General features: G+C 38.7%; 1 protein-coding gene across 2 annotated transcripts in view; it reads left to right on the top strand.

Annotated features, from left to right (window-relative positions):
- PLCB1 (phospholipase C beta 1) overlaps positions 1-27,973 on the top strand; it is an 879,212-nt gene that overhangs the window by 648,610 nt on the left and 202,629 nt on the right. For both annotated transcript variants that reach the window (XM_043479648.1, XM_043479649.1), the window contains exon 10: positions 16,393-16,539. In XM_043479648.1, coding sequence (XP_043335583.1) covers positions 16,393-16,539 — 147 coding nt within the window. The remainder of the gene's footprint in view (positions 1-16,392; positions 16,540-27,973) is intronic.

Genomic DNA, 27,973 nt, shown 5'->3' with positions numbered 1-27,973 from the left:
TCCTAAGTGTTCTCCGTAGCCCAGAACACCCGCAGAGATTCACAGAATTGGATTGAGAAGAGAAGGAGGAAGGAGGAAATAGAGGTGATCTGGGGGAGAAAAAGGAGAGTCAAAAGGGGGAGAGAGTAATCATCACACTCCTGAGTAAAAATGGATACTGAATATTGGATTCTTAAATGTCCAAAATTGATATCAAATACTGAAAAACAAAGATTAAAAATCTAGAGTGGAGGTTAGACTCTTAAAAATACAATATTAAAAACAAAACCAAAAACACAAAAAAATTAAGAAATATATATGAAGTTTGCTTTAAAAACACGGTCTTTTTTGCTGCAAGGTTATAGTGGGTTATGAAAATGAAAATTAAGGAGTAATAGAGGACTTTAAAAAAATAAAAGAAAAAAAATTAATTAAAATAATAATAATAATAGTAAAAATATATCTAGGAATTTCTCTGGAGTTGTTGCAGGCAGTGTGGGTTTGGTTCAGTTTCAGATAGCTCCTTGTTCCAGCTTACACTTCTGGATATCTATAGGCCCCTTCCGGTGTAGTCGGTGTTAACTACAGGGATTTTAATCTGTTGCACCCGTCACTTCTGAAGCAGTTCCCTTTGTTTATTTGGCTTCTGTTTGCAGGTCTCCTCAGTGTCTAATTTCCACCCTGACACAGGCGGGCGGAAGTGGTCTCTTGTTTAGGTTCGCTTGTTCAGTCGTGCTGTGGAGAGGGAGGTGCACTGCAGACAAATGTCACTGGCGTGTGTGGGGAGCACTCGCAGTGTTCCAGCCACACTGGGTTTGCCCCCGCTCGCGGCGTGTACTTTCCCTGTCTACACTGCTCAGGCTCCAGGCTGCTCTATAGGGAGCGGGCCCTGCGTTGTGTGCGGTTCCAGTTTTCGGGTACTACACAAAAGCACAGACTCGGTTGGGCCTGCGTTTTGTGCCTTCCCCGCCGGAGCAGCTCAGGCAGCCTGGAGCTTGACAGGCGCACTCTCCCCAGGTGCGGTGCGCCTTCTCGCCTCCGCGGGCCCAGCCTCGGTTTCCGTGCGCGCCGGTCCGGTGCACCTTGTGACTGTTCCGGGGAGCTGGTCTCTAGCCGCGACCCTCCCGGCAAATGTCAACCATCCAGAATCTCAGGAAGTCTTTGGTTAGAAACTGGGAGCCTGTTTGCAGTTTGGTAGGGGGTGCGTCTCTGGGGCCGAGTTTGCCCCTTTCCCCTCCCCCCTGCCTCCTGCCTCCGGCGGGGGATGGGCCGGTCCACAGCCGGCTAGCTCTTCTCTGGAATTGTTCAGTCCTTCCTTTGTTCTGCGAACGGCCCGCAGTGTGTTCAGTTAGCACTTTTCGCAGGTTAATTTCCTCTCTCTCTCTTGCTATCCCACAGTTTAAGTTGCTATCTCATGATAGCTCCCTCCGATTGCCCTCAGGGCTTTCGGGCCGGTCCTTACCCTAAGCAATGCCACCGGTTCCTCTCCATTCAGCCCCCACTTGCTGGTGGCGGATGCAAGCGTCTGGGAGTTGCAAGCATACTTTTCTGCTGGGAGTTGCTTTTAGGCATGTAATCTGTGGGTTTTATTTATTTTTCCTCCCAGTTAGGTTGCCCTCCAAGATTCGAAAACTTCCCCCAGACCCGCCAGTGAGAGGGTTTCCTGGTGTTTGGAAACTTCCTCTATTAAGACTCCCTTCCCGGGACGGGTCTCTGTCCCTAACTCTTTTGTCTCTCTTTTTACCTTTTATATTTTGTCCTACCTCCTTTTGAAGACAATGGGCTGCTATCCAAAAGTCTACAAGCAATAAATGCTGGAGAGGGTGTGGAGAAAAGGGAACCCTCTTACACTGTTGGTGGGAATGCAAACTAGTACAGCCGCTATGGAGAACAGTGTGGAGATTTCTTTAAAAAACTGGAAATAGAACTGCCATATGACCCAGCAATCCCACTTCTGGGCATACACACTGAGGAAACCAGATCTGAAAGAGACACGTGCACCCCAATGTTCATCGCAGCACTGTTTATAATAGCCAGGACATGGAAGCAACCTAGATGCCCATCAGCAGACACGAATGGATAAGGAAAGTGTGGTACATATTACACCGTGGAATATTACTCAGCCCGTTAAAAAGAATTCATTTGAATCAGTCCTAATGAGATGGATGAAACTGGAGCCCATTATACAGAGTGAAGTAAGCCAGAAAGATAAAGAAACATTACAGCATACTAACACATTATATATGGAATTTAGAAAGATGGTAATGATAACCCTATATGCAAAACAGAAAAAGAGACACAGATGTACAGAACAGACTTTTGGACTCTGTGGGAGAAGGCGAGGGTGGGATGTTTCGAGAGAACAGCATGTATATTATCTATGGTGAAACAGACCACCGGCCCAGGTGGGATGCATGATACAGGTGCTCGGGCCAGGTGCACTGGGAGGACCCAGGGGAATCGGGGGGGGGGGGGGGGGGGGGGGGGGGAGGGGGGGATCGGGATGGGGAATACATGTAACTCCATGGCTGATTCATGTCAATGTGTGACAAAACCCACTGCAATGTTGCGAAGTAATTAGCCTCCAACTAATAAAAATAATTGAAAAAAAAAAAAGACAATGGGCTGCTTTTCTGGGTGCCTGATTTCTTCTGCTAGCGATCAGAAGTTATTTTGTAGAGTTTGCTCAGCGTTCAAATGTTCTTTTGATGAATTTGTAGGGGAGAAAGTGGTCTCCCCATCCTATTCCTCCTCCATCTTAGCTCCTCCCCCTAAAAACACTTTTTTAAATTAAAAAAAAAAAAAAAAGCATCCCTGGAAGGTCTCCTCTAGTCACAACAAAATTTCAAGTTTTTGTCTTCCTGACATGTTCAGGAAGACACCAATGGAGCCTCAGTCACTATCTACAAGTGGACAGAGAGAGGTCAAAGGAGGCAGAGGTCCAGTTCCTGGTCATGGCATTTAACAGTCTAAAGCCACCTGACATTTGACAGTTTCTTGCAGTAAAGATATTGCTGAGGCATGACAGATCATATAAATGGCCATCAGGGACCATTATTTTGTCATTCCACTTTCCTCTTGTATCCCTTTATAAAATGGTTCCTCCCCACTGAAATCAGATCTTTTCATTTTTGATCACCAGTCTTTTTTTTTTTTTTTTTTCAATATACATGGGGCTTCTTTTGAACAAAAAAAAAGGTATGTAGAGCATTGTTTCTCCATTCTGTGAGAGACATATTTTTCCTACTTTGGTTCTAAGAAGTTCAAATAATGTATATGCTTATAAAGATCTTTAGGTGTCATTATGTGAGTGGCATGTCCACTTGGAAGCATATCAATCTTTTATTAAGAAAATATTTAAAGGGCTTTATTTTTAGCCTTTGCCAGCTGGCATTATCCTTCTGAACTTAACTTCTTTTCCTGTTGATTTTATTCCAGAAAGTCATCACATTGCTTTTAATTTTGGTTTGATGTTTCATAATCTCATTCTAATACATGACTGTTTTTTAATCTGGTAATTATCCCTAATATATTTAACCACTTGAATTCATAGAATTTTAGAACTGAAGGAAACATATAAGCCCATCTAGTTTTCTCTCCTACAGTTGAAGAATTTGTTGATTTGATTGACCAGTTACTGCTGGCAGGAAAGTACATGTCTTGTACTGTTATTAATTTTGACAAATTTGTGTAGAAAAACACTGTTTTTCCCATCTTAATTCACAAGGTTTTTCTTTTGTCTGCATGCCTCGGTGGACCCGAAAGAAAAAATTGTAAGCAGCTTTGCAAAAACAGTAAGACATTGGTGGAAAAGTACTGGTGCATTTAGGTCAACAGCAACAGCAGTATTGCAGCTGTTGGTTAAATACAACGAAAGAAAATCTTCTAAGGGTGTGTTTTCTTCTGAAAGCCTTTACTAGTCAGAACTTTATTTTTAGGCTAATTCATTGTGCCAAACACATCTACATTTTTTCAAATGAACTTTTGACCCCTTTAGCCAATGCCTTGTAACTTACAAACCTCCGACTCCCTATCTTTACTTTTTCATTGGCTTTTCTTGATTTCAACATATCCCTGTCTAATCATTTGACACATTAAAAGTCTTGCATATTTGCTCACTTAGTTAGCAAGACAAAGCTTTGTGGTTGAAAAGTTACTCCTAGGTGTCTGCCTACTTGCAGTTTGCAATCATATTCTGAACTGCCCTCCAAACTCACATGTCCTTATTAAATGAAGGCAAATTCCTTCACTGGGGATTTTTTTAATTATTTGATATAATTAATTGTAAATAATCCTTACAAACACTGACTCACTTAACTCTGTTTTTTACTGATGTCAATCTATGCTAAAAAATATGTTAAAATCTTCGATTTCCAGGAAATAATAAAGGTAGAGTAGATAACCCAAAGGTACATTTAATTAACCTATAGAACTTTAAGCAGGTTTACATTGAACTTACCAGTTTGTTTTTTTGTTGTTGTTTGTTTGTTTGAGGGGGGTGCTGACATACATATATGTATGTGTCAATATTTCATAGTCTCTTTTGAAATAGATTTGTCATGTTCCTGATTTCCTCATTATTGAATTAAGTTAAATTTTGACATGTGTTCTTTGGCATGTTTCAGAGCACAAATTGACCATAATTTTAATATACCCATTTGGGAATAATTTTCTACCCTGTACCCTTGACTGACATTAAAATTAATCACAAGCATGGTTCAGAACCTTTCTCAACATAAGGTACTAGAGGCAATACATAGATATTGAGGCTAAAAAGTTAAAATTAACTTACTACCCATACCATATTGGCATACAGTTTGTTTTAATTGCTTTTACAAGTTGCTGATCAGATCAAAGCATGTTTACTCTCAAGGTATCAGACACAAACACAGCCTCAGGGTCCACTGCAGCACCAAAAAAGTGATATTTCTGGCCACACCACATTTGCATGCCTTTAGAAGGAGTGTACACTAGTGAATTTTCCTTGGGGCACACTTTATTCCAGGAATCATATTACACTCCTTCGTTGGCCCCCAAGACACCTGCATTTACTGTGTGCTTTGAGGAATAGCAGTAGAGATTGAGATATGTGAAACTGTCATTTACGTAGGTTAAAAATGCCAGATTTTAACAATTTCGTATGATTCAACCTAAACAGATAAAAGAATCAAAATTATGCCATCCTTGGTGATCTTCCAGTTTCAAAACCATTTCTCTTCTATTTTGAATCACTAATCATCAGCGTAAATGCTGACTTTGTACCAACTGTGCACAGAGAATCGTGGTAGTTCCCAAGGAAGACAAAGAGACATGCACATCCTGCTCTGGAGTGGTGCATGCCTGCTGTCCAAGGGGTGAATGGTCTTATTTTATGTTACATTATGTTCTATTTGAAGGCAGAGGTTTTGCTTTACTTTATGTTTCTGTGTGTTCAGTACATTGCAGAGGTTCAATAAATGTTAAGTAAGTGGAAGGTAAGCAGACAGAGGAGAAGGAAGAAATGAGGGAGGAAGGAATGAAAACTCATTTGAGAAGAAGCTGGCAAAATGGCATTAATCAAAGTGAAATGATTATTGTACACAATGCAGATGAAGGATCACCCCAAACTTCAAATGACAAACTGAAAATCACTTTACAAAAAAATAAGTAAAAATAACACCTATTTTTTTCTATTTTAAAAAGTCCCAGTGAGGCAGGGCATGGAAAGACACAGAACCTGGTGCCCCGGTAGCCCTGATCCTAGCAAGGCTGTTTCACCCTGGCTTCTAAAGCTTAATTTAAGCATCCCAGATCTTCATCTTTTTTACTCTTGCTATATGATTTTTGTTCCTACTAATAAAAGGGATGAAATGGAAAACTAGGAAGAAATTCAATTTTTTAAAAAATGTTTTACCTCTACAAAGTTTCAAAATATTGTTGGAAACTACCTACTGGAATAACTTTGGCCCTAAGTGACATTGACTTTGGTTTGCTTACAAAAATTGAAACCAGTATGAAAGAATATAGGCATTCCACTGTAAATGAATTTCAAAGGAAGGTTTCAAAGGTGGTAACCGAAGAGTACCCATCAATCAGCATGATTGAAATGATCATCTAGGTAGGTGATGGCTATCTGAAGATATAAACTATTGCCTCTATTAGTAATTGGTCACACAAATATACCAGTGTGAGGAATTTTGTGTCACATTTATCATTTCTAATGCAAGAGAAACAATCTTAGCACTTTTTCCTTTTGTAATTATTGATATTAATCAAGGTGCATGTGAGAGTAGACTTTTAAGGAGTTTGTACTGCAGATAATTGTTCCTATTTAAGATTTCCATTTAAATAGCTCCACTCATTCAAATCCAATAACCAGATTTCTTCTTTTCATTTATTATTAGTTCCTGGAAAATATAAAAGGTGACTTAACTATAATGTTTCCAGAATTAGGGAATGTACTCATCAGTTATTTTGAGAAATTTATTGGATGTAAAAAGATTTACACTGTGAGTAAACAGTTTTTCCATTTACAGGTGATGCATCTCTTACCATTCAAGGATAAATAATGCTGAAATCAATAAAAATGAGAATTACTAGCTATCATGTTTTTTCTTTTCAAAAAAAATTGAGTGGCATTTGTTTATAATTTTGTTAGTCTCTTTAATTGGTAATATTTTATAATCTGTATTCTCACCTCTGCTTCTTTCCTCTTCTTTTTTAAAAAATTTATCCATTTATTTTAGTTGGAGGCTAATTATTTTACAATATTGTAGTGGTTTTTGCCATACACTGACATGAATCAGCCATGGGTGTATATGTGTCCCCCATCCTAAACCCCCCTCCCACCTCCCTCCCCATCCCATCCCTCTGGGTCACCCCAGTGCACCAGCCCCAAGCACTTGTCTCATGCATCCAACCTGGATTGGCGATCTGTTTCACACTTGATAATATACATGTTTTGATGCTGTTCTCTCAGATCATCCCACCCTTACTTCTCCCATAGAGTCCAAAAGTCTGTTCTATACATCTGTGTCTCTTTTGCTGTCTCGAATATAGGGTCATTGTTATCATCTTTCTAAATTCCATATATATGTGTTAATATACTGTATTCATGTTTTTCTTTCTGACTTACTTCACTCTGTAAAATAGGTTCCAGTTTCATCCACCTCATTAGAATTGATTCAAATACATTCTTTTTAATAGCTGAGCAATAATCCATTGTGTATATGTACCACAGCTTTCTTATCCATTCGTCTGCCAATGGACATCTAGGTCGCTTCCATGTCCAAGCTATTGTGAACAGTGCTGCGATGAACATTGGGGTGCACATGTCTCTTTCAATTCTGGTTTCCTTGGTGTGTATGCCCAGCAGTGGCATTGCTGTGTCATATGGCAGTTCTATTTCCAGTTTTTTAAGGAATCTCCACACTGTTCTCCATAGTGGCTGTACTAGTTTGCATTCCCACCAACAGTGTAAGAGGGTTCCCTTTTCTCTGCACCCTCTCCAGCATTTATTGCTTGTAGACTTTTTGATAGAAGCCATTCTGACTGGCATGAGATGGCACCTCATTGTGGTTTTGATTTGCATTTCTCTGATAATGAGTGATGTTGAGCATCTTTTCAAGTGTTTGTTAGCCATCTGTGTGTCTTCTTTGGAGAAATGTCTGTTTAGTTCTTTGGTCCATTTTTTGACTGGCTTGGTTATTTTTCTGGTGTTGAGCTGCATGAACTGCTTGTATATTTTTGAGATTAATTCTTTGTCAGTTGCTTCATTTGCTTTTATTTTATCCCATTCTGAGGGCTGTCTTTTCACCTTGCTTATAGGTTCCTTTGTTGTGCAAAAGCTTTTAAGTTTAATTAGGTCCCATTTGTTTATTTGCTTTTTTCCCCATTACTCTGGGAGGTTGGTCATAGAGGATCCTGCTGTGATTTATGTCCAAGAGTGTTTTGCCTATGTTTTCCTCTAGGAGTTTTATAGTTTCTGGTCTTATATTTAGATCTTTAATCCATTTTGAGTTTATTTTTGTGTATATTGTTAGAAAGTGTTCTAGATTCATTCTTTTACAAGTGGTTGACCAGTTTTCCCAGGACCATTTGTTAAAGAGATTGTCTTTTCTCCATTGTATATTCTTGCCTCTTTTGTCAAAGATAAGTTGTCCATAGGGGAATAGACTTATCTTTGTGCTTTATATTTTGTTCCATTCATCTATATTTCTGTCTTTGTGCCAGTACCATACTGTCTTAATGACTATAGTTTTGTAGTATAGTCTGAAGTCAGGAAGGTTGATTCCTCCAGTTCCATTCTTCTTTCTCAAGATTGCTTCAGTGTTTTTTGTATTTCCATACTAATTGTGAAATTATTTGTTCCAGTTCTCTGATAAATACCGTTGGTAGCTTGATAGCGATTGCATTGAATCTATAGATTGCTTTGGGTGGTATACTCATTTTCACTACATTGATTCTTCCAATCCATGAACATGGTCTATTTCTCCATCTATTTGTGTCATCTTTGATTTCTTTCATCAGTGTTTCATAGTTTTCTATATATAGGCCTTCTGTTTCTTTAGGTAGATTTATTCCTAAGTATTTTATTATTTTCGTTGCAATGGTGAATGGAATCTTAATTTCTCTTTCTGTTTTCTCCTTGTTAGTGTATAGGAATGCAAGGGATTTCGTGTGTCAATTTTATATCCTGCAACTTTCCTATATTCATTGATTAGCTCTAGTAATTTTCTGGTAGAGTCTTTAGGGTTTTCTATGTAGAGTATCATGTCCTCTGCAAACAGTGAGCGTTTTAATTCTTCTTTTCCAATCTGGATTCCTTTTATTTCTTTTTCTTCTCTGACTGCTGTGGCTAAAACTTCCAAAACTATGTTGAATAGTGGTGGTGAGAGTGGGCACCCTTGTCTTGTTCCTGACTGTAAGGGAAATGCTTTCAGTTTTTCACCATTGAGGATAATGTTTGCTGTGGGTTTATCATATATGGCTTTTATTATGTTGCAGTATGTTCCTTCATGCCTGCTTTCTGGAGGGTTTTTATCATAAATGGAAGTTGAATTTTTTCAAAGGCTTTCTCTCCATATATTGAGATAATCATATTGTTTTTAATCTTTCAACTTGTTAATGTGATATATCACATTGACTGATTTGCAAATATTGAAGAATCCTTGCATTCCTGGGATAAAGCCCACTTGGTCATGATGTATGAACTTTTTAATATGTTGTTGGATTCTGTTTGCTAGAATTTTGTTAAGGATTTTTGCATCTATGTTCATCAGTGATATTGGCCTGTAGTTTTCTTTTTTGTGTGTGTGTGGCATCTTTGTCTGGTTTTGGAATTAGGGTGATGATGGCCTCATATAATGAGTTTGGAAGTTTACCTTCTTCTGCAATTTTCTGGAAGACTTTGAGTAAGATAGGTGTTAGCTCTTCTCTAAATTTTTGGTAGAATTCAGCTGTGAAGCCATCTGGTCCTGGGCTTTTGTTTGCTGGAAGATTTCTGATTAAAGTTTCGATTTCTGTGCTTGTGATGGGTCTGTTAAGATCTTCTATTTCTTCCTGGTTCAGTTTTGGAAAGTTATACTTTTCTAAGAATTTGTCCATTTCTTCCAAGTTGTCCATTTTACTGGCATATAGTTGCTGATAATAGTCTCTTATGATCCTTTGTATTTCTGTGTTGTCTGTTGTGATTTCTCCATTTTTATTTCTAATTTTGTTGATTTGATTCTTCTCCCTTTTTTTCTTGATGAGTCTGGCTAATGATTTCTCTATTTTATTTACCTTCTCTAAGAACCAGCTTTCAGTTTTGTTGATTTTTGCTATCATCTCCTTTGTTTCTTTTTCAATTATATCTGCCCTAATTTTTATGATTTCCTTCCTTCTACTAACCCTGGGGTTCTTCATTTCTTCTTTTTCTACTTGCTTTAGATGTAAAGTTAGGTTATTTATTTGATTTTTTCTCTTGTTTCTTGAGATAAGCTCGTACTGTTATGAACAGTACACCTTAACACCCTTTTACTAAATCTCATAGGTCTTGGGTTGTTGTGGTTTCATTTTCATTCATTTCTATGCATATTTTGATTTCTTTTGAGTTATTCTGTGATTTGTTGGTTATTCAAAATTGTGTTGTTTAGCCTCCATATGTTTGTATTTTTAATAGATCTTTTCCTGTAGTTGACATCTAATTTTGTTGCATTGTGATCAGAAAATATGTTTGAAATGGTTTCAATATTTTTGAATTTATCAAGGCTAGATTTATGGCCCAGGATGTGATCTATCCTGTAGAATGTTCCGTTTGCACTTGAGAAAAAGGTGAAATTCATTATTTTGAGGTGAAATGTCCTATAGATATCAATTAGGCCTAACTGATCCATTGTATCATTTGAAGCTTGTGCCTTGCTAATTTTCTGTTTAGTTGATCTATCCATAGGTGTTAAAGTGAAAGTGAAGTCGCTCAGTCGTGTCCAACTCTTTGCGACCCCATGGACTGTGGCCTATCAGTCTCCTCCATCCATGGGATTTTCCAGGCAAGGGTACTGGAGTGGGTTGCCATTTCCTTCTCCAGGGGATCTTCACAACCCAGGGATTGAACCCAGGTCTCCTACATTGCAGGCAGATGTTTTACCATCTGAGCCACCAGGGAAGCTTATTTATCCATAGGTGTGAGTGGGGTATTAAAGTCTCCCACTATTATTGTGTTACTGTAAATTTCTCCTTTCATATTTCTTAGCATTTGCCTTATATATTTGTGGTGCTCCTATGTTGGGTGAATATATATTTGTAATGGTTATATCTTCTTCTTGGATTGATCCTTTGATCATTATGTAGTATCCTTCTTTGTCTTTTCACAGCCTTTATTTCAAAGTCTATTTTGTCTGGTATGAGTGTTGCTACTTCTGCTTTTTTTTGGTCTCCGTTTGCATGAAACATCTTTTTCCAGACCTTCACTTTCAGTCTGTATGTGTCCCTTATTTTGAGGCAGATCTCTTTTAGACAGCATATATAGGGATCTTGTTTTTGTATCCATTCAGCCAGTCTTTGTCTTTTGGTTGGGGCATTCAACCCATTTATATTTAAGGCAATTATTGATAAGTATGATCCCGTTGCCATTTACTTTGTTGTTTTGGGCTCAAGTTTATAAGCCTTTTCTGTGTTTCCTGTCTAGAGAAGATCCTTTGGCATTAGTTGAACAGCTGGTTTGGTGGTTCTGAATTTTCTCAGCTTTTGCTTCTCTGTAAAGCTTTTGATTTCTCCTTCATATTTTAATGAGATACTTGCTGGGTATAGTAATCTGGGTTGTAGGTTTTTCCTCTTTCATCACTTTAACTATGTGCTGCCATTCCCTTCTGGCCTGAAAAGTTTCTATTGAAAGATCAGCTGTTATCCTTATGGAGAGCCCCTTGTGTGTTATTTGTTGTTTTTCCCTTGCTGATTTTAATATTTGCTCTTTTTGTTTGATCTTCATTAATTTGATTAGTATGTGTCTTGGGGTGTTTCACCTTGGGTTTATCCTGTTTGGGATTCTCTGGGTTTCTTGGATTTGGGTGGCTATTTCCTTTCTCATTTTAGGGAAGTTTTCACTATTATCTCCTCGAGTATTTTCTCATGGACTTTCTTTTTGTCTTCTTCTTCTGAGACTCCTATGATTCAAATGTTGGGGCATTTAACATTGTTCCAGAGGTCTCTGAGGTTGTCCTCATTTCTTTTCATCCTTTTTTCTTTTTTTCTTCTCTGATTCACTTATTTCCACCATTCTATCTTCCACCTCACTTATCCTATCTTCTGCCTCAGTTACTCTACTTTTGGTTCCCTCCAGAGTGCTTTTGACCTCAGTTATTGCATTATTCATTATTGATTAATGCTTTTTTATTTCTTGTAAGTCCTTGTTAAACAATTTTTGCATCTTCTCAATCTTTGTCTGTAGTCTATTTATCTGTAACTCCATTTTGTTTTCAAGATTTTGAATCATATTTACTATCATTATTCTGAATTCTTTTTCAGGTAGACTCCCTATCTCCTCCTCTTTTGTTTGGTTTGGTGGGCATTTATCATGTTTCTTTACCTGCTGAATATTTCTCTGCCTTTTCATTTTGTTTAGATTGCTGTGTTTGGGGTGGTGTTTCTGTATACTGGAAGTTTGTGGTTCCACTTTATTGTGTGGTTTGCTCCTTGTGGGTATGGTTGGACTAGTGGTTTGTCAAGGTTTCCTGGTTAGGGAAGCCTGCATCAGTGTTCTGATGGGTGAAGCTGGATCTCTTCTCTATGGAATGCAATGTAATGTCCAGTAGTGAGTTTTGAAGTGTCCATGGGTTTGGTGTCTTTGGACAGCCTGTATTTTAATACTCAGGGCTATGTTCCTGCGTTGCTGGAGGATTAGCTTGGAATGTCTTGCTCCAGAATTTGTTGGTTCTTGGGTGGAGCTTGGTTTCAGTGTAGGTATGGAGGCTTTTGGATAAGCCCTTGTCAATTAATGTTCCCTGGAGTCAGGAGTTTTCTGGTGTTCTCAAGTTTTGGATTTAAGCCTCCTGCCTCTGGTTTTCAGTCTTATTCTTACAGTAGCCTTGAGACTTCTCCATCCATACAGCACAGATGATAAAACATCTAAGTTAATGGTGAAAAGATTCCCCACAGTGAGGGACACCCAGAAAGGTTCACAGAGTTACATGAAGAAGAGAAAAGGGAGGAGGGAGATAGAGGTGACTAGGAGGAGAAGAGGGTGAATCAAAAGGGGAGAGAGCAATCTAGCCCGTAATCAATTCCCTATGTGCTCTCCATAGTCTGGAACACTCAGAGAGGTTCATGTAGTTACATAGAGAAGAGAAGAGGGAGGAAGAAGATAGAGATGACCAGGAGGAGAGGAGGGGGAGTCAAAAGGAGAGAGACAGATCTAGCCAGTAATCAGTTCCCTGAGTGTTCTCCACTGCCCAGAACACCCAGAGAGATTCAGAGAGTTAAGTAGAGAAGAGAAGGCGGAGGGAGGAGATAGAGGTGACCTGGGGAGAAAAGGGAGAGTCAAGAGGGGAGAGAGCAATCAAGCCAGTAATCATACCCCTAAGTAAAAATGGGTACTGAAGATTGGATTCTTAGAGGTACAAAAGTGATAACAAATACCAGAAAGCAAAGATTAAAAATCTAGAGCAGAGGTTAGACTCTCAAAAATACAATATTAAAAAAAAAAGAAAATTGCAAAAAATATAAAATCTATATATATGGATTTGCTTTAAAAATAGGGTCCTTTTTTTCCCAAGGTATTAGTAGGCTATAAAAATGAAAATTAAAGGAGTAATAAAGAACTTAAAAATTAAAAAAGATAATATTAAAAATATATCTAGGAATTTCTCTGGAGCTGTTGAGGGCAGTGAGGGGTCAGTTCAACTTCAGATAGTTCCTTTTTCCAGCTTATACTTCTTCTCAAGGTCTATAGGCCCCTTCCAATGTAGTCAGTGTTAACTAGAGGGTTTTAATCTGTTGCACCTGTCACTTCCAGACCGGTTCCCTCTTCTTTGTTTATTTTGGCTTCCTCTGTTTGCAAGTCTCTTCAGTGTCTAATTTCCGCCCTAACACAAGGGGGCTAAGGTGGTCACTTATTTAAGCTCACTTGTTCAGTTGTGCTGTGGGGAGGGAGTAACCCTGCAAACAAATATCACTGGTGTGTGTGGGGCGTGTTCACAGTGCCTGGGCCACACTGGGTTTGCCCCAGCTCACGACGTGTGTGCTTTCCCGGTCTACACTGCTCAGGCTCCAGGCTGCTCTATAGGGAAACTGTCCAAAGCAGGCTTTGGGTTGCATGCACTTCCCAGGTCTAAGCTGCTCAGGTTCAGGTCCTCAGGTACTCCACAGAGGCACAGACTCTGATGGGCCTGCAATTTGTCCCCTTCCCAGATCCGAGCAGCTGCAGCAACTAGGTGCTGGAGAGTCCACTCTCCCAGGTGGTCTGTGCATCTTAATCACCTCCCCCATCTCCCAGCCACTTGGTTTCCCAGGTACGCTGTGAATGCACCGTCTCAGGTGTGCTGTGTGTCTCCTCTGGGGAGCTGATCTCTGACTGCGACCCTCCTGGTGGATGTCCACCATCCAAAATCCCAGGAAGACGTGGTTAGCAACTGGGAGCCTGCTCGCAGTTTGGAGGAGGATGCCATCTCCAGGACTGAGATTGCCCCTTGCTTTCTGTCTCTGGCTCTCACCTGCCTGCCTCTCTGCCTCTAGCGGGGGATGAGCCAGTCTGCAGCTGGCTAACTCTCCTCTGGTATTTGCTCAGTCCTTTGTTCTGTGAGTGGGCCCAGCAGTGCCTTAGATATGAGCTTTTCACGGGAAAGTTCTCTCTCTCTTTTTTTTTTTCTTTCTATCTCTGGCTATCCCATGGTTTTGTGTTGCTATCTCACTTTAGCTCCCTCAGATTGCCCTCAGGGGTTTCAGGCCCAGTCCTTACCCTAAGCAATGCAGCCTGCGCCTCCCTGTTCAGCCTCTGCTCGCTGGTGGTGGACGCAAGCGTCTGGGCTACTTCTCCACTGGGAGTTGCGGTTAGGCATGTAATCTGTGGTTTTTGTTTTTCTTTTTTTAATTTTCCTCTCCCAGTTATGATGCCCTCTGAGATTCCAAAACTCCCCACAGGCCCTCCAGTGAGAGGGTTTCCTGGTGTTTGGAAATTTCTCCTTCATGTCTCCCTCCCCAGGACAGGTCTCCATCCCTAACTTTTCTTGTGTCTCTTTATCTTTTGCATTTTGTCCTACCTCCTTTTGAAGAGAATGAGCTGCCTTTCTGGGTGCCTGGTGTCCTCCGCCAGCATTCAGAAGTTGTTTTGTGGAAGTTTCTCAACATTCAAATGATCTTTTGATGAACTTCTGGGGGAGAACGTGGTCTCCCCATCCTATTCCTCTGGCATCTTAGGACTGCCCCCCTGCTATCATGTTTTTACCTCTGAGTTTGACATCGGGATGAAGAGAAGGCAAACCATTGGTGAAAGAGTAAATTGCTAGAACTTTTAACAGAAAGCAAATTGGTTATGTATACTAAAAGTCTGAAAAGTATGCAGTCTTTGAACCAGCAATTATATTTCAGAGAACTCATTCTGAGGAAAAAGTTTGTACAAAGATTCAACTACCAGAGTATTCAATACAATATTATTTATACTAGTGAAAAATGAGAACTTCAAAGATAATGGAATATTATTTACTCATGTTATAACTCTATATAGTTTATAATACATAAAATATAAATATTAATATTTTATGGTTATGTTCATAATATATTTTTCAGTTAATATGTACATATACATATATGTATGTATGTGTGTGTGTATATATATATGTATATATATATATATAGGGTTGCATCTTCATAAAAGAACTATACATACACATGCATACATACATTTCTTCCTCTGGAAGTGTATATACTAGGATTTTAATAGTAATTCTCTCTGAAGGAAGAGTTTGGCATGTTCAGAAAACTTTCAGTTTTCTTCCCTCTCTGCTCATGTCATTTCCTAATTTTTCTTCTATAAACATATACTACTTTTATATTAATACAAAACTTTTTCAACAAGGAAAAAGAAATACTGTCCTCTAACATTTATCAGAAAGATCTTCACTATTCACAAATGCACTGGTGGTTGTGTTTGTTTTGTTTCTTTGGTTGGTTGGTTGGTTTTTGAGGCTTTGATTGTTAAGATTGAAGAAACAAACTATAATGATGAACCAAAATCATGAAGATGGCTCTCTCCATGTATTGAATAAAAATTACTTTAGTAACAATAAAGAATTATCTCAATATTTAGTATTAGTCACCTCAGAAAGACTACAATAACAAAAAAATTCTAAATAGAATCTGAGCAAACTAAGGTGTGAGTCATATTTATTTCATTAAAATAAAGTCATTCTAAATAAGAAATGTTAAGGACCTTCATTTTTATGAACATTCAGATTTTTATTCCTCAGTTATGGTCATATTATTTTCCTTTTCAGAGGAAAAAGATTATTATTTGAAAACATTTTCACTTTATTTTAAATAATAAAGCCATGTGTGAATAAGTCTTTTGATTATGAAAGTAACATGTTTCTATGAGAGAACATTGGGAAATGTACCCTTGACTTTACTACCCAGAGATAAACACTAAAAACATTTTGGTGTCCGTGCATAGGATTGTAACCAATCTTATATTTTAAAAACAGTTGATCCATGTTTAGGTATTTGAATTCTCTGAAAGTCTGTGAGACTCATGTAATTACATTTTTCTCTACTATTTCTGGCATTTGGGGATAAATATAGTAAAGCAGCATGACCCTAGATTACTGTTTATCCATATCAATTGCAACTGGGGCTAATGTTTTTCATCTTGGATGCTACTAGAGTTTTCTGCAAAATAATAATATGATATCAGAAACCCATAAAAATAATACATTCATGTTCCTCTTAACTCTTCATTTCCTCTAGGACAGATATCAGTGGATGGATTTATGCGCTATCTGAGTGGAGAAGAAAATGGTGTAGTTTCGCCTGAGAAACTGGATTTGAATGAAGATATGTCTCAGCCCCTTTCTCACTATTTCATTAATTCCTCACACAACACCTACCTCACAGGTATGAGTTTATAGTTCTTTGACAATTATTCTAGCCAGTCTGACCGAATGTCACCAACCTCTGCTTTCTGTTGTTCAAAAGTACAGGTGGATTTCCTTTCACTTCCTGACTAGAGGCTGTTCCATGACTAGAGGCTTTTCCCAAAAGTAACAATATCATTTATTCACATGTCCTTCTTGCCTGGAGATCGCCATGGACAGAGGAGCCTGGCAGGCTACAATCCATGGAGTCGCAAAGAGTTAGACACAACTGAGCAACTAATACTGTAACACACTTCCTATGTTTTCAACTCATCTAAAATGTATCCATGTCTGATATCTTCAGACCAATGGAATTTTTATGTAACTGAATTCATTCTTACAGTGGACTTCAATCCATTTATTATCCTGTCTAGTTCTCTGGACCATTTTCATGTACAGAAAAGTTCCAAAACCCTAAATAACTTCGGCTTTAAGGTAAATTAATAATTTTGCTCAAAGTGGACAAGACTTTATTATTGCTGTTGTTTAGCTGCTAAGTTGTGTCTGACTTTTGTAACCCCATGGACTGTATCACACCAGGCCCTGCTGTCCATGGAATTTCTCAGGCAAGAATACTGGAGTGGGTTAGTGGGTTACCGTTTCCTTCTCCAGGGAATTTTCTTGACCCAGGATCAAACCCACATCTCCTGCTTGGCAGGCAGATTCTTAACCACTGAGCCACCAGGGAAGGGACACAGCTTTAGACATAAACAAATTTCTTGTGAGCAACAACTTATACTTTGTTGTAAATATTATAATAAAGGAGGAAGAAAGCAACACTATGTTTCCTAGTCAGTTCAGTTCAGTCGCTCAGTCGTGTCCGACTCTTTGCGACCCCATGAATCACAGCACGCCAGGTCTCCCTGTCTATCACCAACTCCTGGAGTCTACTCAAACCCATGTCCATTGAGTCGGTGATACCATCCAGCCTCTGTTATCCCCTTCTCCTCCTGCCCCCAATCCCTCCCAGCATCAGGGTCTTTTCCAATGAGTGAACTCTTCACATGAGGTGGCCAAAGTACTTTCCTAATTTGGCCCTAAATTGAGGATTGTCAATTTAGTAGATTGACAATCTAGTTTTAGTAGATTGTTAAATAGAAAAAATATTAAAACATATATATATTATCTCTATATAGTTTAGAATTAAAAGTTTAATAAATACCAATTTCTATAAGCTAAAAATGTTTTTATAATCATATATTTCTTGCAGAATACTCTCTGATTACTAGCTTTGGAAAGACTGTAAAAAAAAAAAAACCTACTGGTTAAAAAAAAAAAAACCTTTTAAAAACCTTATCATGCTCTTGCTTCACACAATCCATTATCCAAATGAATATAGGATAGCAAGACCTTAAGACCCATAATGCAAACAAAGTAAAGTCTCGGGTCTCATTTGGTATCTGTAAGTGGTAGCTGCTCGCCATGCCTCAGGGGTGGTTCTGGTGCGTTTATGCCTTATTGCCTGGGGGCGTATGGTTTGTGTAGCAAGACAGACCAACAATGCCATGCGCATAATGGCAGTGAGATCCAGGCACTAAATATGTGTGGGGTTTTCACAGGGTTCAGCCATCTGACAAATAAGCAGTTCTTTCTTCTAAATTCCTTAAAGAAATCCATTCCTGTAGACATAAATGTATGTTGTGCTGGCATCAAATCCAGCATTGGCCTGATAGCCCATACTTGGTGAAAATAGCTTAGAGTAGAAATGCCTCTTAGACAGATATGTGGCCACTGGACAGCTGGAATGGGCACTCTCAGGATGGTTCTATATGATCCTAGACCATCTAGTCAGAATCATACGCTGAGTTCTACCATCAGTTGAACTGCAACAGCATGATTTTCTTGAAAACTGGATGGCTCTCAGACTACTTGTGGCCTGTTTTGTTTCAACCACATTACCTACCTAGAGAGACTCATGGTATAAAACTAATTAGATTCACGTTTGGCTCATCATAAACCCATTCTGGTCATCTCTTCTTGTATAACCAATCACATGAAAACTCATGGGCATAAAAGAGCCACCATTTTATTTTGGTCCATATTCTATAGGTCAAGAACTCAGACAAGGCACAGAGCAGATGGTTTGTTTCTGTTCTCTGTCGTCTTGGGCTGCAGCTGGGAAGCCAATGCCCAGGGTGATTTAGACACCTTGGTTGTGGGAATCATCTAGAAGCTTCTCCACAAGCATGTCTGGCACTTGGGTTAGTGACACAATAGCTGGGCTCAGTTAGAACTGATGACCTAATTGCCTGTAAGGCCTCCCCGTGTGGCTTGGACTTCCTCAGGTTAGGTGGGCATCTTACATGGCAGCTATAGCTGCCAAAACAAGTGTTCCAAAGAACACGGAGGAACTTAATGGCCTTTGTGCACTTAGCCTCTGAAGTTCCATACTGTGACTGCTTTATTTGTCAAAAAAGTCACAACCCTACCCAGTTTCGAGGTAGGGGGTGTAGACCACAGCCCTCAATGGGAGGAATATTAGAATATTTTTAGTCTTCTTTTAAAATTACTACAGGTTTCATAGCTTCAAGAAGAGAGTCTCCACTTAGCCCACTTTCTTGAATTCAGTTTCCTAGGCTTATTATAAAAGTTTCACAGCTCCCACTCAAATTGTTAAGACTTTGTAAAGGATTTTTTTCCCGCCTCAGAGATCCTTAATCTTATTTGGTGCCATTGATGTATATGGCACTCTGGTGAAGCCTATGAACCCTTCTAAGGATTTTAAATGCATAAAATAATGTATGTAAAATTAAAGAGGAAATAAACTCCATTAAAATATTTTTATCAAATATTAAAAAACAAATTTGTGACACAACTGTGTATATTTTATTAACACAGTTTAAATCATATATATTTTATTAACATAATTTTTAAGACTCATAAACAAGGCATGTGGTATTTGTAACAGTTGAAATATGATATGAAAATGTCTGTGATTTCTAGTAGTTACAAAATCACAGTCCCACTAATACTACAGTGATTTGTGACCTACATTCATAACTGAAGAGAATGTTAAATTGCACATGGTGGTTTGAGTTGAAGATGTGATCATTTTTCTCATCTAAGTTTGAGGAGGTCTATAGAAACTGAAGATGCAGGAGGCCCTGGTTTGATTCCTGGGCCGGGAAGATCCCCTGGAGAAGGGACAGGCTGCCCACTTCAGTATTCTTGGGCTTCCCTGGTGGCTCAGACAGTAAAGAATCCACCTGCAAAGCGAGAGACCTGGATTCAGTCCCTGGGTTGGGAAGTTCCCCTGGAGAAGGGAAAGAAAGGCTCTACCCACTCCAGTATTCTGGCCTAGAGAATTCCATGGACTCTATAGTCCATGGGATCACCAAGAGTCCGACACAACTGACCGACTTTCACTTTCACTTTGATGGAAGCTCAAGTTAAGAGTCTAGATCTTTGACTTAATAGGATACTAAGAAATGTAACTGTGAAGACTTGGACACATGATAGAATCTTGCATTCATCATATACTTAGGACCACAAAACTCATAAAAATGTATGTTCAGGTAAATTCTAGACGTTGTTTCATCTAGAAGTCACAATATGCAGTAATTTTACAAATAGCTCCTTTTAAGTCCAAAAATGAATATATTTACATCCATTAGTATCTATGCTGCTGCTGCTGCTGCTAAGTCACTTCAGTCGTGTCCGACTCTGTGCGACCCCATAGAGGGCAGCCCACCAAGCTCCTCCATCCCTGGGATTCTCCAGGCAAGAATACTGGAGTGGTTTGCCATTTCCTTCTCCAATGCATGCATTCATGCTAAGTCACTTCAGTCATGTCGGACTCTGCGCGACCCCGTGGAATGCAGCCCATCAGGCTCCTCTGTCCACAGGATTCTCCAGCAAGAGTACTGGAGTGGGTCGCCATTTCCTTCTCTGATTACTATCTATATTATTTGCCATATAATAAAAGAGACAATGATACCAAAACAATTGAGTCTCAAGTTTGACTGGGTGTGTGTGTGTGTATATATATATCATTATGGACTTAAAGCTTTCAGAGTTTATGTAGATTCACTCAACCACAGCCTCTATTCTCCTTTTGATGTCATATTGTCTCAGCTGTGGTCAGTGGGAGCATTTTTTTATGTTGGCTGCTCTCTCTTCTTAACATGACCCATTGATCTTTGAAAATGTCCTTATTTTCTGGCACATAGAGATCTTGCAGACTCACCTTGTTCCTTCCTGCACCATGCATGGAATCAGACTTTTCCCTCAATGAGCCCTTGTTGCTTTTAGTGTGAAAAATATGTGTATGAGTAACAACAATTTGAACCCTGTGCTAGGGAATGTTGTTTCTGGACCATTTCGTTGAACAAAGCAAGAAAAGAGACTTTTTGTTTTCTTGTGAAGGCACAAGAGTTCACTTAATGATTTCTATTCCTTCCAATTTAAATTCTTGATTCTATAGCTGTGCTTCCTTTATCAGTCTTGATACCTTGCAAATTATGCATAATCTCTCATTTGCTTTACTGGCAACACAATAATAACAGTAAGAAAATTGTTCGATATCAATGCAAACAATAAAACTACAAAATACTGTTAAATTTTTCTCATCAGCTCTGTTTTTTTAATTGCTTTTTGCTAAGTATTTTTAATCCAATTAATTTCTTCATTTGCCCTCCTTCTGATTAACTTGTTTAAGTACATATGAGGTAATGAACTTGGCTCCTTTGTGTCAGTTGGGTTTGGGATGTTAGCATATTAATGGCCAATAGTTTTCAGAAAGTGAGTCATCTACTAAAAAAGTGAAGGGTTCACTATTTTTCATTGAAGAAAGAACTCCAATAGCTATCTCCAAATTTCTGAACAATGATTTCATATCAATACCATCTGATATACATGATTTCTGACCAAGTATACCAACTTTCCCCAATTTTTAAATTTCTAGTAGTATTAGAATTCACATATTTTTAAACATTCAATTTTTAAAACTGTTACCTATGTTAGATCATGTTCTGATCTTTAAGGTTATTTTTAAACTTATCTTCTTCACTTTTCAAAGCCATGTATTGTCATATCAAAGTTTGCATTATGTAAATTTCCATGCTTAGAACATTACTTTGTCCCAATATCAGTCAAAATTTTTTATTTTCCTGCTGGGGAATTAAGGAGAATTCCATATTATTAATTTTAAAAATGACATATAAATTCTAATATAGGATCTTGATATTTTCACTGAAATTCTCTTTTGAGGTAAAATTTGGTTTTACTTTGTATGATATTCATATGATATTATTAGTATCCTTGTTTTAAATATAGATAAACCTCATGTAGAACTCATCTTTCAGAGATCTTTGGGTAAATATGAACATCTGTAATATAGAAATTCAAACTTCCAAAAGCCAATCATGAATATTATAAAATTTTAATAACATCATAGAATCCAGTTAAATGTTAATATCAGTATCTAGAAAATGAGTTAGATTTTATACTTTACAAGCAATTCCTGAACAAGTAGAAACATTTTCTATAGAAACATTATTTCATAGAAGCTATATTTTGTGGAAAAAGAAAAGTTTTTCTATTCAAATGAGCCTTTAAAATGCTAGGCACAAAGAAAGATTGGCACCTACTGGAGTATGTTTCAAATACTGGAAAAAAGACTTACAGAGACACTCTCACTAAGGTTAAGATCAATCCTCCCCCCCAGTCATGACCACACTACTTATTTCCTTGGAGCATTTTAAGAACTTATCTCCTTGGAGTATTTCCTGAGAAATGCCAGTCTAAGTTCAAAGGAGAATTTCAATATTTCGAATGTTTTCTTTTGAGCATTTAAAGGGGCTGTAAAAATTAAATATACAGTATAAAAACCAATCCATTTAGCAGTGCATTATTATTATGATGATGTCTATTTCCCTGCTCATTATTGCCCCTTTGTTGACTATCAAGGCACCCAGAAGGAAAAATAAAATCGGATCACTGAGAGAAATACACGCACAGAATAAGTAGATTTTTAATTACAATGGTCATTTTCTAGGGTTTTGGATAGACTTGGCAGTACATCAGGTAGTGACTATGGTTTAAATTATTGTTTTTCCTTGAGGAATCTACCCTTATGACTCAAAACAAGATTATCTCAGGACTGAACAGTGTCCATTCATTTCAACCTAAAATTTTTCAGCTCTAAGTAAATCTTTCCATACTCCAAACAGTATGGGAGATGTTGTTGTTCAGTTGCTAAGTCATATCTGACTTTTTGAGACACCATGGGCTGCAGCACCCGAGACTTCCTTGTCCTTCACTATCACCCTGAGTTTGCTCAAACTCATGTCCTTTGAGTCAATGATGCCATCCAACCATCTCATCCTGTCGCCCCCTTCTCTTCCTGCCCTCAATCTTTCCCAGCATCAGAGTCCTTCTCAGTGAGTCAGCTCTTTGCTCAGTTGGCCAAAGCATTGGAGCTTCAACTTCAGCATCAGTCCTTTCAATGAATATTCAGGGTTGATTTCCTTTAGGATTGACTGGTTGGGTCTCCTTGCAGCCCAAGGGACTCTTGAGTCTTCATCAGCGCCACAATTCAAAAGCATCAATTTTTTCGTGCTCAACCTTCTTTATGGTCCAGCTCTCACATCCATACATGACTACTGGAAGAACTGTAGCTTTGACTATATGAACCTTTGTTGGCAACATGATATCTCTGCTTTTTAATACACTGTCTATATTAATCATAACTTTACTTCCAAGGAGCAAGCATCTTTTCATTTCATGGCTGCAGTCACTGTGCACAGTAATTTTGAAGCCCAAGAAAATAAAATCTGTCACTGTTTCCACTTTATCCCCATCTATTTGCCATAAAGTGATGGGGCCGGATGCCGTGAACTTAATTTTTGAAATGTTGAATTTCAAGCCAACTTTTTCACTGTCCTCTTTCACCCTCATCAAGAGGCTCTTTAGTTCCTCTTCACTTTCTACTATTACAGTGGTATCATCTGCATATCTGAGGTTATTGATATTTCTCCCAGTAATCTTGATTCCAGCTTGTGGGAGATAATGGCTCCATATACTCAGGAAAAGCAAATGATGTTATCTCTGAATAATTAACATATTTATTCAGCTTAGGAAATAAAGCATTACACTGGAGGTTTTAGCTATCCCTCTAATGAATTAAACTATCTGATTATTCAACTCCTAAGATATATGTTCTTGACTGCAGAAAAGCTCTAAAAGTATACCTATACCCTTTAAGGTAGTTTCACTCTGGTCAGGATCAGTCATTCCAACCTCGGTTGGTTGTCAGTCACTACCAACCCTGGCTTACTGTCACTCCCTCTCTTCATCTCTTCTACTCATTTAGTCCTTGGCATATGCAACATTTCATAATTTATTTTTTGTTTAAAGAACACATACATCATTTGAAAAACTGCACAAGATGGAAGTTGTGAATTAAGTTTTATTGGGGTCAAAATCAGGATGATAGCCTGGGAAACAACATTTCAGATAGCTCTGAGAAATTGCTCCAAAGAGAGAGGGAAGATAGTATTATTTATAATTTTAGGGAAGAGGGGTGTGTGTGGTCAGAAGCTTACGGAGGTTTTGACAGAGGGTTGCTGCTAGTCACAAGGAGCTGATGTCATTGTTAGACATTTTAGTGCTTTTCTAGGGATGAGAAGATGCAACAATTGGGCTCATAAGATCTTCTCCTGAAGATATCTAGCTATCTGAAGACCAGTTCTGCCAGTTTTTTCCCAGAGCATAGAGTCATCTCCACCCTGGACTCCTTTCAGTGTGTATTGAAAGTCTACAGTGACTAGTAACCTAATGCTTATAGAGGCAGATGACAAGTGCCAATTTTTAGTTAGTGCACAGACCAATGAAAGTTGTGGTAGAATGTAAAGAGTTGAGCTTAGCAAATAAACAGACCAAGTTTAATTTTGTCTGTAAGTAAATGAACTCTTCTAAACTTTAACTTCTTCATTTAGAAAATGAAAGGAAGTTGAAACAGCCAGTATGTTTGGGCTAGGAGTGTGTGCATGTGTGCCAAGTCACTTCGGTCATGTCTGACTCTTCATGACCTGATGGGCCGAGGCTCACCTGTCCATCTCATGGGATTCTCCAGCCAACATTAAATGCCCTCCTCCAGGGGATCTTCCCAACCCAGGGATGGAACCCATGTCTCTTGTGTCTCCTACGCTGGCTGGTGGGCTCTTTACCGCTGGTGCCACCTGGTTACATAAAAGGAAACTATGACTCAGTGGTTTAAACATTAAGGAATTTATTACCTCATACAACAAGAAGTCCAAAAGCAGAGTGATTGACAGTTGATTAAATCCGGAATTGTTGGTGTCATGAGACCCAGATGCTTTCCATCTTTTTGCTCCTCTTACAGTTTCAATACGGCTGGGCACCCTGGGCATTGCCTCCTAAGAAATAAGCTCCATGTGTGGCCCAGGGACATCTCTGTCTTGTGGCCCTTTGTGTGAGTGAGGTTCCCCATACCCCACCCTTTATTCCCTATTGGATGCAGACCAGAGTTACACCATATAGCAATGACCTACAAATAGCTTTAGCAGGGGCCACAGAACGATTGTGACTGGCTGAGAAGAGTTAAGATTTACCCCAGACCTGGGAAGGAGACCCTAAAGCTTATCAGAACCTAAACAGGCTATTCTGTTGGCAAGGAAAGAGAAAGAAATGACAACCATGAGTGTGATAGTGAGGTGAGGGTTTGGATTCCCTGACACATAAGAACGTTCTCCTTTCTTTTTACACACTTACCTCCCTGCCTAAATGGAAAGGGTAAGGAAGATGTCTTGTGTCATTTTTGTATCCTAAGCCATCAGTATTTGCCTCCCATGGAGAATGTTTGAGAATGTGCATAGACCCTAGTGGTGAGGCTCCTATAATCAATCAGGCATATGCCTAAAGTTGTTTTCCCACTTGCCTAAGCCATCCCATGGCAATTGGATCTATTTCATAAGAGCTTCATGGTGCATGGTGATAAACCATAATGGAAAAGAATTTTTAAAAGTATATACACACACAGTGTGTGTGTGTGTGTGTGTGTGTGTGTGTGTATAACTGAATCACTTTGCTGTACCATTAACATAGCATGATAAATCAATTATGCTTCAATTTAAGTATAAGTTGGCAGATAGATAATATGGAAGAGAGAGATCAGATCAAACCAATGGTCCTAGAGATGGTCAGGATGAACAACACATCCTCTGTATTTTGAATAGTTTTCTCAGTTGTAGCTATTGGTTTCACAGAATTTAAAGCAAGGAGAAATGGTCCCATCTCCATTTTTTGAAGGAGACAGTGTTTATTGAAGAAAGCCACTGAATTAACAAATGCATCACATTCTATAACCTTCTCTCCCTGAGGTTGAAGAGAAGACAATAAATAATAGTAAATATAAATATAGGTAATCAATCATCATAGTCCACAAGATGAGAAATTTCTCAGAAGACTGTGTTAATGGAGGAATTGTCATTTTCAATTTTCTGGTCTCTTCCATCTATGGATGCCTTAGATAATCTGAGACAAAGCTCAAGTGAATGGAACCAGCTGCCTGAAATGCAGTCAAGTAAGAAGTTGCAGAGCTATGACTCTGGGCGGTATTATAAATTAATCTGAGATAGAGTTTCAGCTCCAAGGTTCAATCATGGGCTTGGAATGTACTCCAAAATGTGTTCACGGCCAGGCAGAGATGATGTCAGATACTAGTTTCAGAAATAACAAGGGTTGAGTGACTCATGGCATATTATTAATCCCAGCCCACAGCAATCCCCTGGCCCCAGAGGTCTATTTATTGGATCTAGTCAAATGAAAATATAATGAGTGGATGGAATATAACAATGAGGAGCTAGAAATTTTAGAGAAGAACAATAAACCAGCTTTGAGGCTTTAAGCAGAAATGGAGTAGTGGAGAATATCAGTAATAATTCATATATTTGGAAAAAAGCTCCATAAATGAAGGAAAACACAGAGAACCAAATATGCATTCCAAGCAATAAGACAATTATGGATAAATGTATGGTTTTTAATGCCTTTTTTGAGAGATTTCCATTTCTAATACAGATTGTTCATTTTGAGAATGAACCAAATTACTGTAGAGAAATTTGGGGAGTCTTAGATATTGAACAGGAAACACCACACAGACACACACACTCACACACAAGCAAACACATATACACTCCCCCCCTTCCCTTTCTTTGTTTTGATTTGTTTTTCTTTTCAGAATCTTTCCATCTCACAAACTCAACTCCTTGCCTTACCATGTCTTTCAAAATATTAACTGATCAACGTTCAAGAAGTATATCAAATCCCTTCTATTTGAATGATAAAAAATATATATGCAGCAAGAAAATCCAAAAAAAACTGTTTTGGAAACATTTTGAATCTTTTATGACAAACACCCTGCTGTGGGTTAAGTAATATATACCTTCAGTGTAAAACCATGCAACTCAGATTGGAATTTGAACCCACAGTCTTTTAACTGAGATCACATACCTGGTCTCAAGACTTAATGAAGTTCCGGTTCTTGATGTCTCATTGTAGAAAGAATTCAATGAAAGACAAAGCGATAGGTAAGAAGTGGACTTATTTAGAGAGAATTACACTCCACAGACAGAGTGTAGACCTTCTCAGAAGGCAAGAGCAGCCCTAAAATGTAGTATGGTTAATTTTTATGGGCTGGGTAATTTCATGGGCGAATGAGTGGTAAGATTATCCCAACTATTTGAGAGAAAGGGCAGAGATTTCCAGAAATTGGGCCGCTGCCCAATTTTTTGTCTTTGATGGTTGGCCTTGGATTATATCATGCAAAATGCCAGGCTGGATGAAGCACAAGCTGGAATCAAGATTGTGGAGAGAAATATCAACAACCTCAAATATGCAGATGACAACATGCCTATGGCAGAAAGGGAAAAGGAACTAAAGAGCCTCTTAATGAAAGTGAAAGAAGAGAGTGAAAAACCTGGCTTAAAACTCAACATTCAAAAAAAGAAGATCATGGCATCTGGTCCCATAACTTCATGGCAAATAGATGGGGAAACAATGGAAACAGTGAGAGACTTTATTTTCTTTGGCTCCAAAATTACTGTGGATGTTTACTGCAGCCATGAAATGAAAAGACACTTGCTCCTTGGAAGAAAAGCTATGACAAACCTAGACACATGGACTTCCCTGGTGGTCCAATGGTTAAGAATTGGTCTGCCAATGCAGGGGACATGGGTTTGATCCTTGGTCCAGGAGGATCCCACATGCCATGGAGCAACCAAGCCCCAACTACCGAACTCATTCTCTAGAGCCCATGCTCAGCAACAAGACAACCAATGTGAAGTCTGTGCACCACAACTAGAGAGTAGACCCCTCACCACAACTAAAGAAAGCCAACATACAGCATCAAAGACCTGCACAGCCAAAAAATAAATGAATAAATAAAGCAGAGACAT

The sequence above is a fragment of the Cervus canadensis genome, chromosome 10, assembly GCF_019320065.1.
Source record: "Cervus canadensis isolate Bull #8, Minnesota chromosome 10, ASM1932006v1, whole genome shotgun sequence".
NCBI classification, from domain to species: Eukaryota; Metazoa; Chordata; class Mammalia; order Artiodactyla; family Cervidae; genus Cervus; species Cervus canadensis.
Note: the sequence above shows the minus strand (reverse complement) of the source record. Positions and strands in the feature narration are given on the sequence as shown.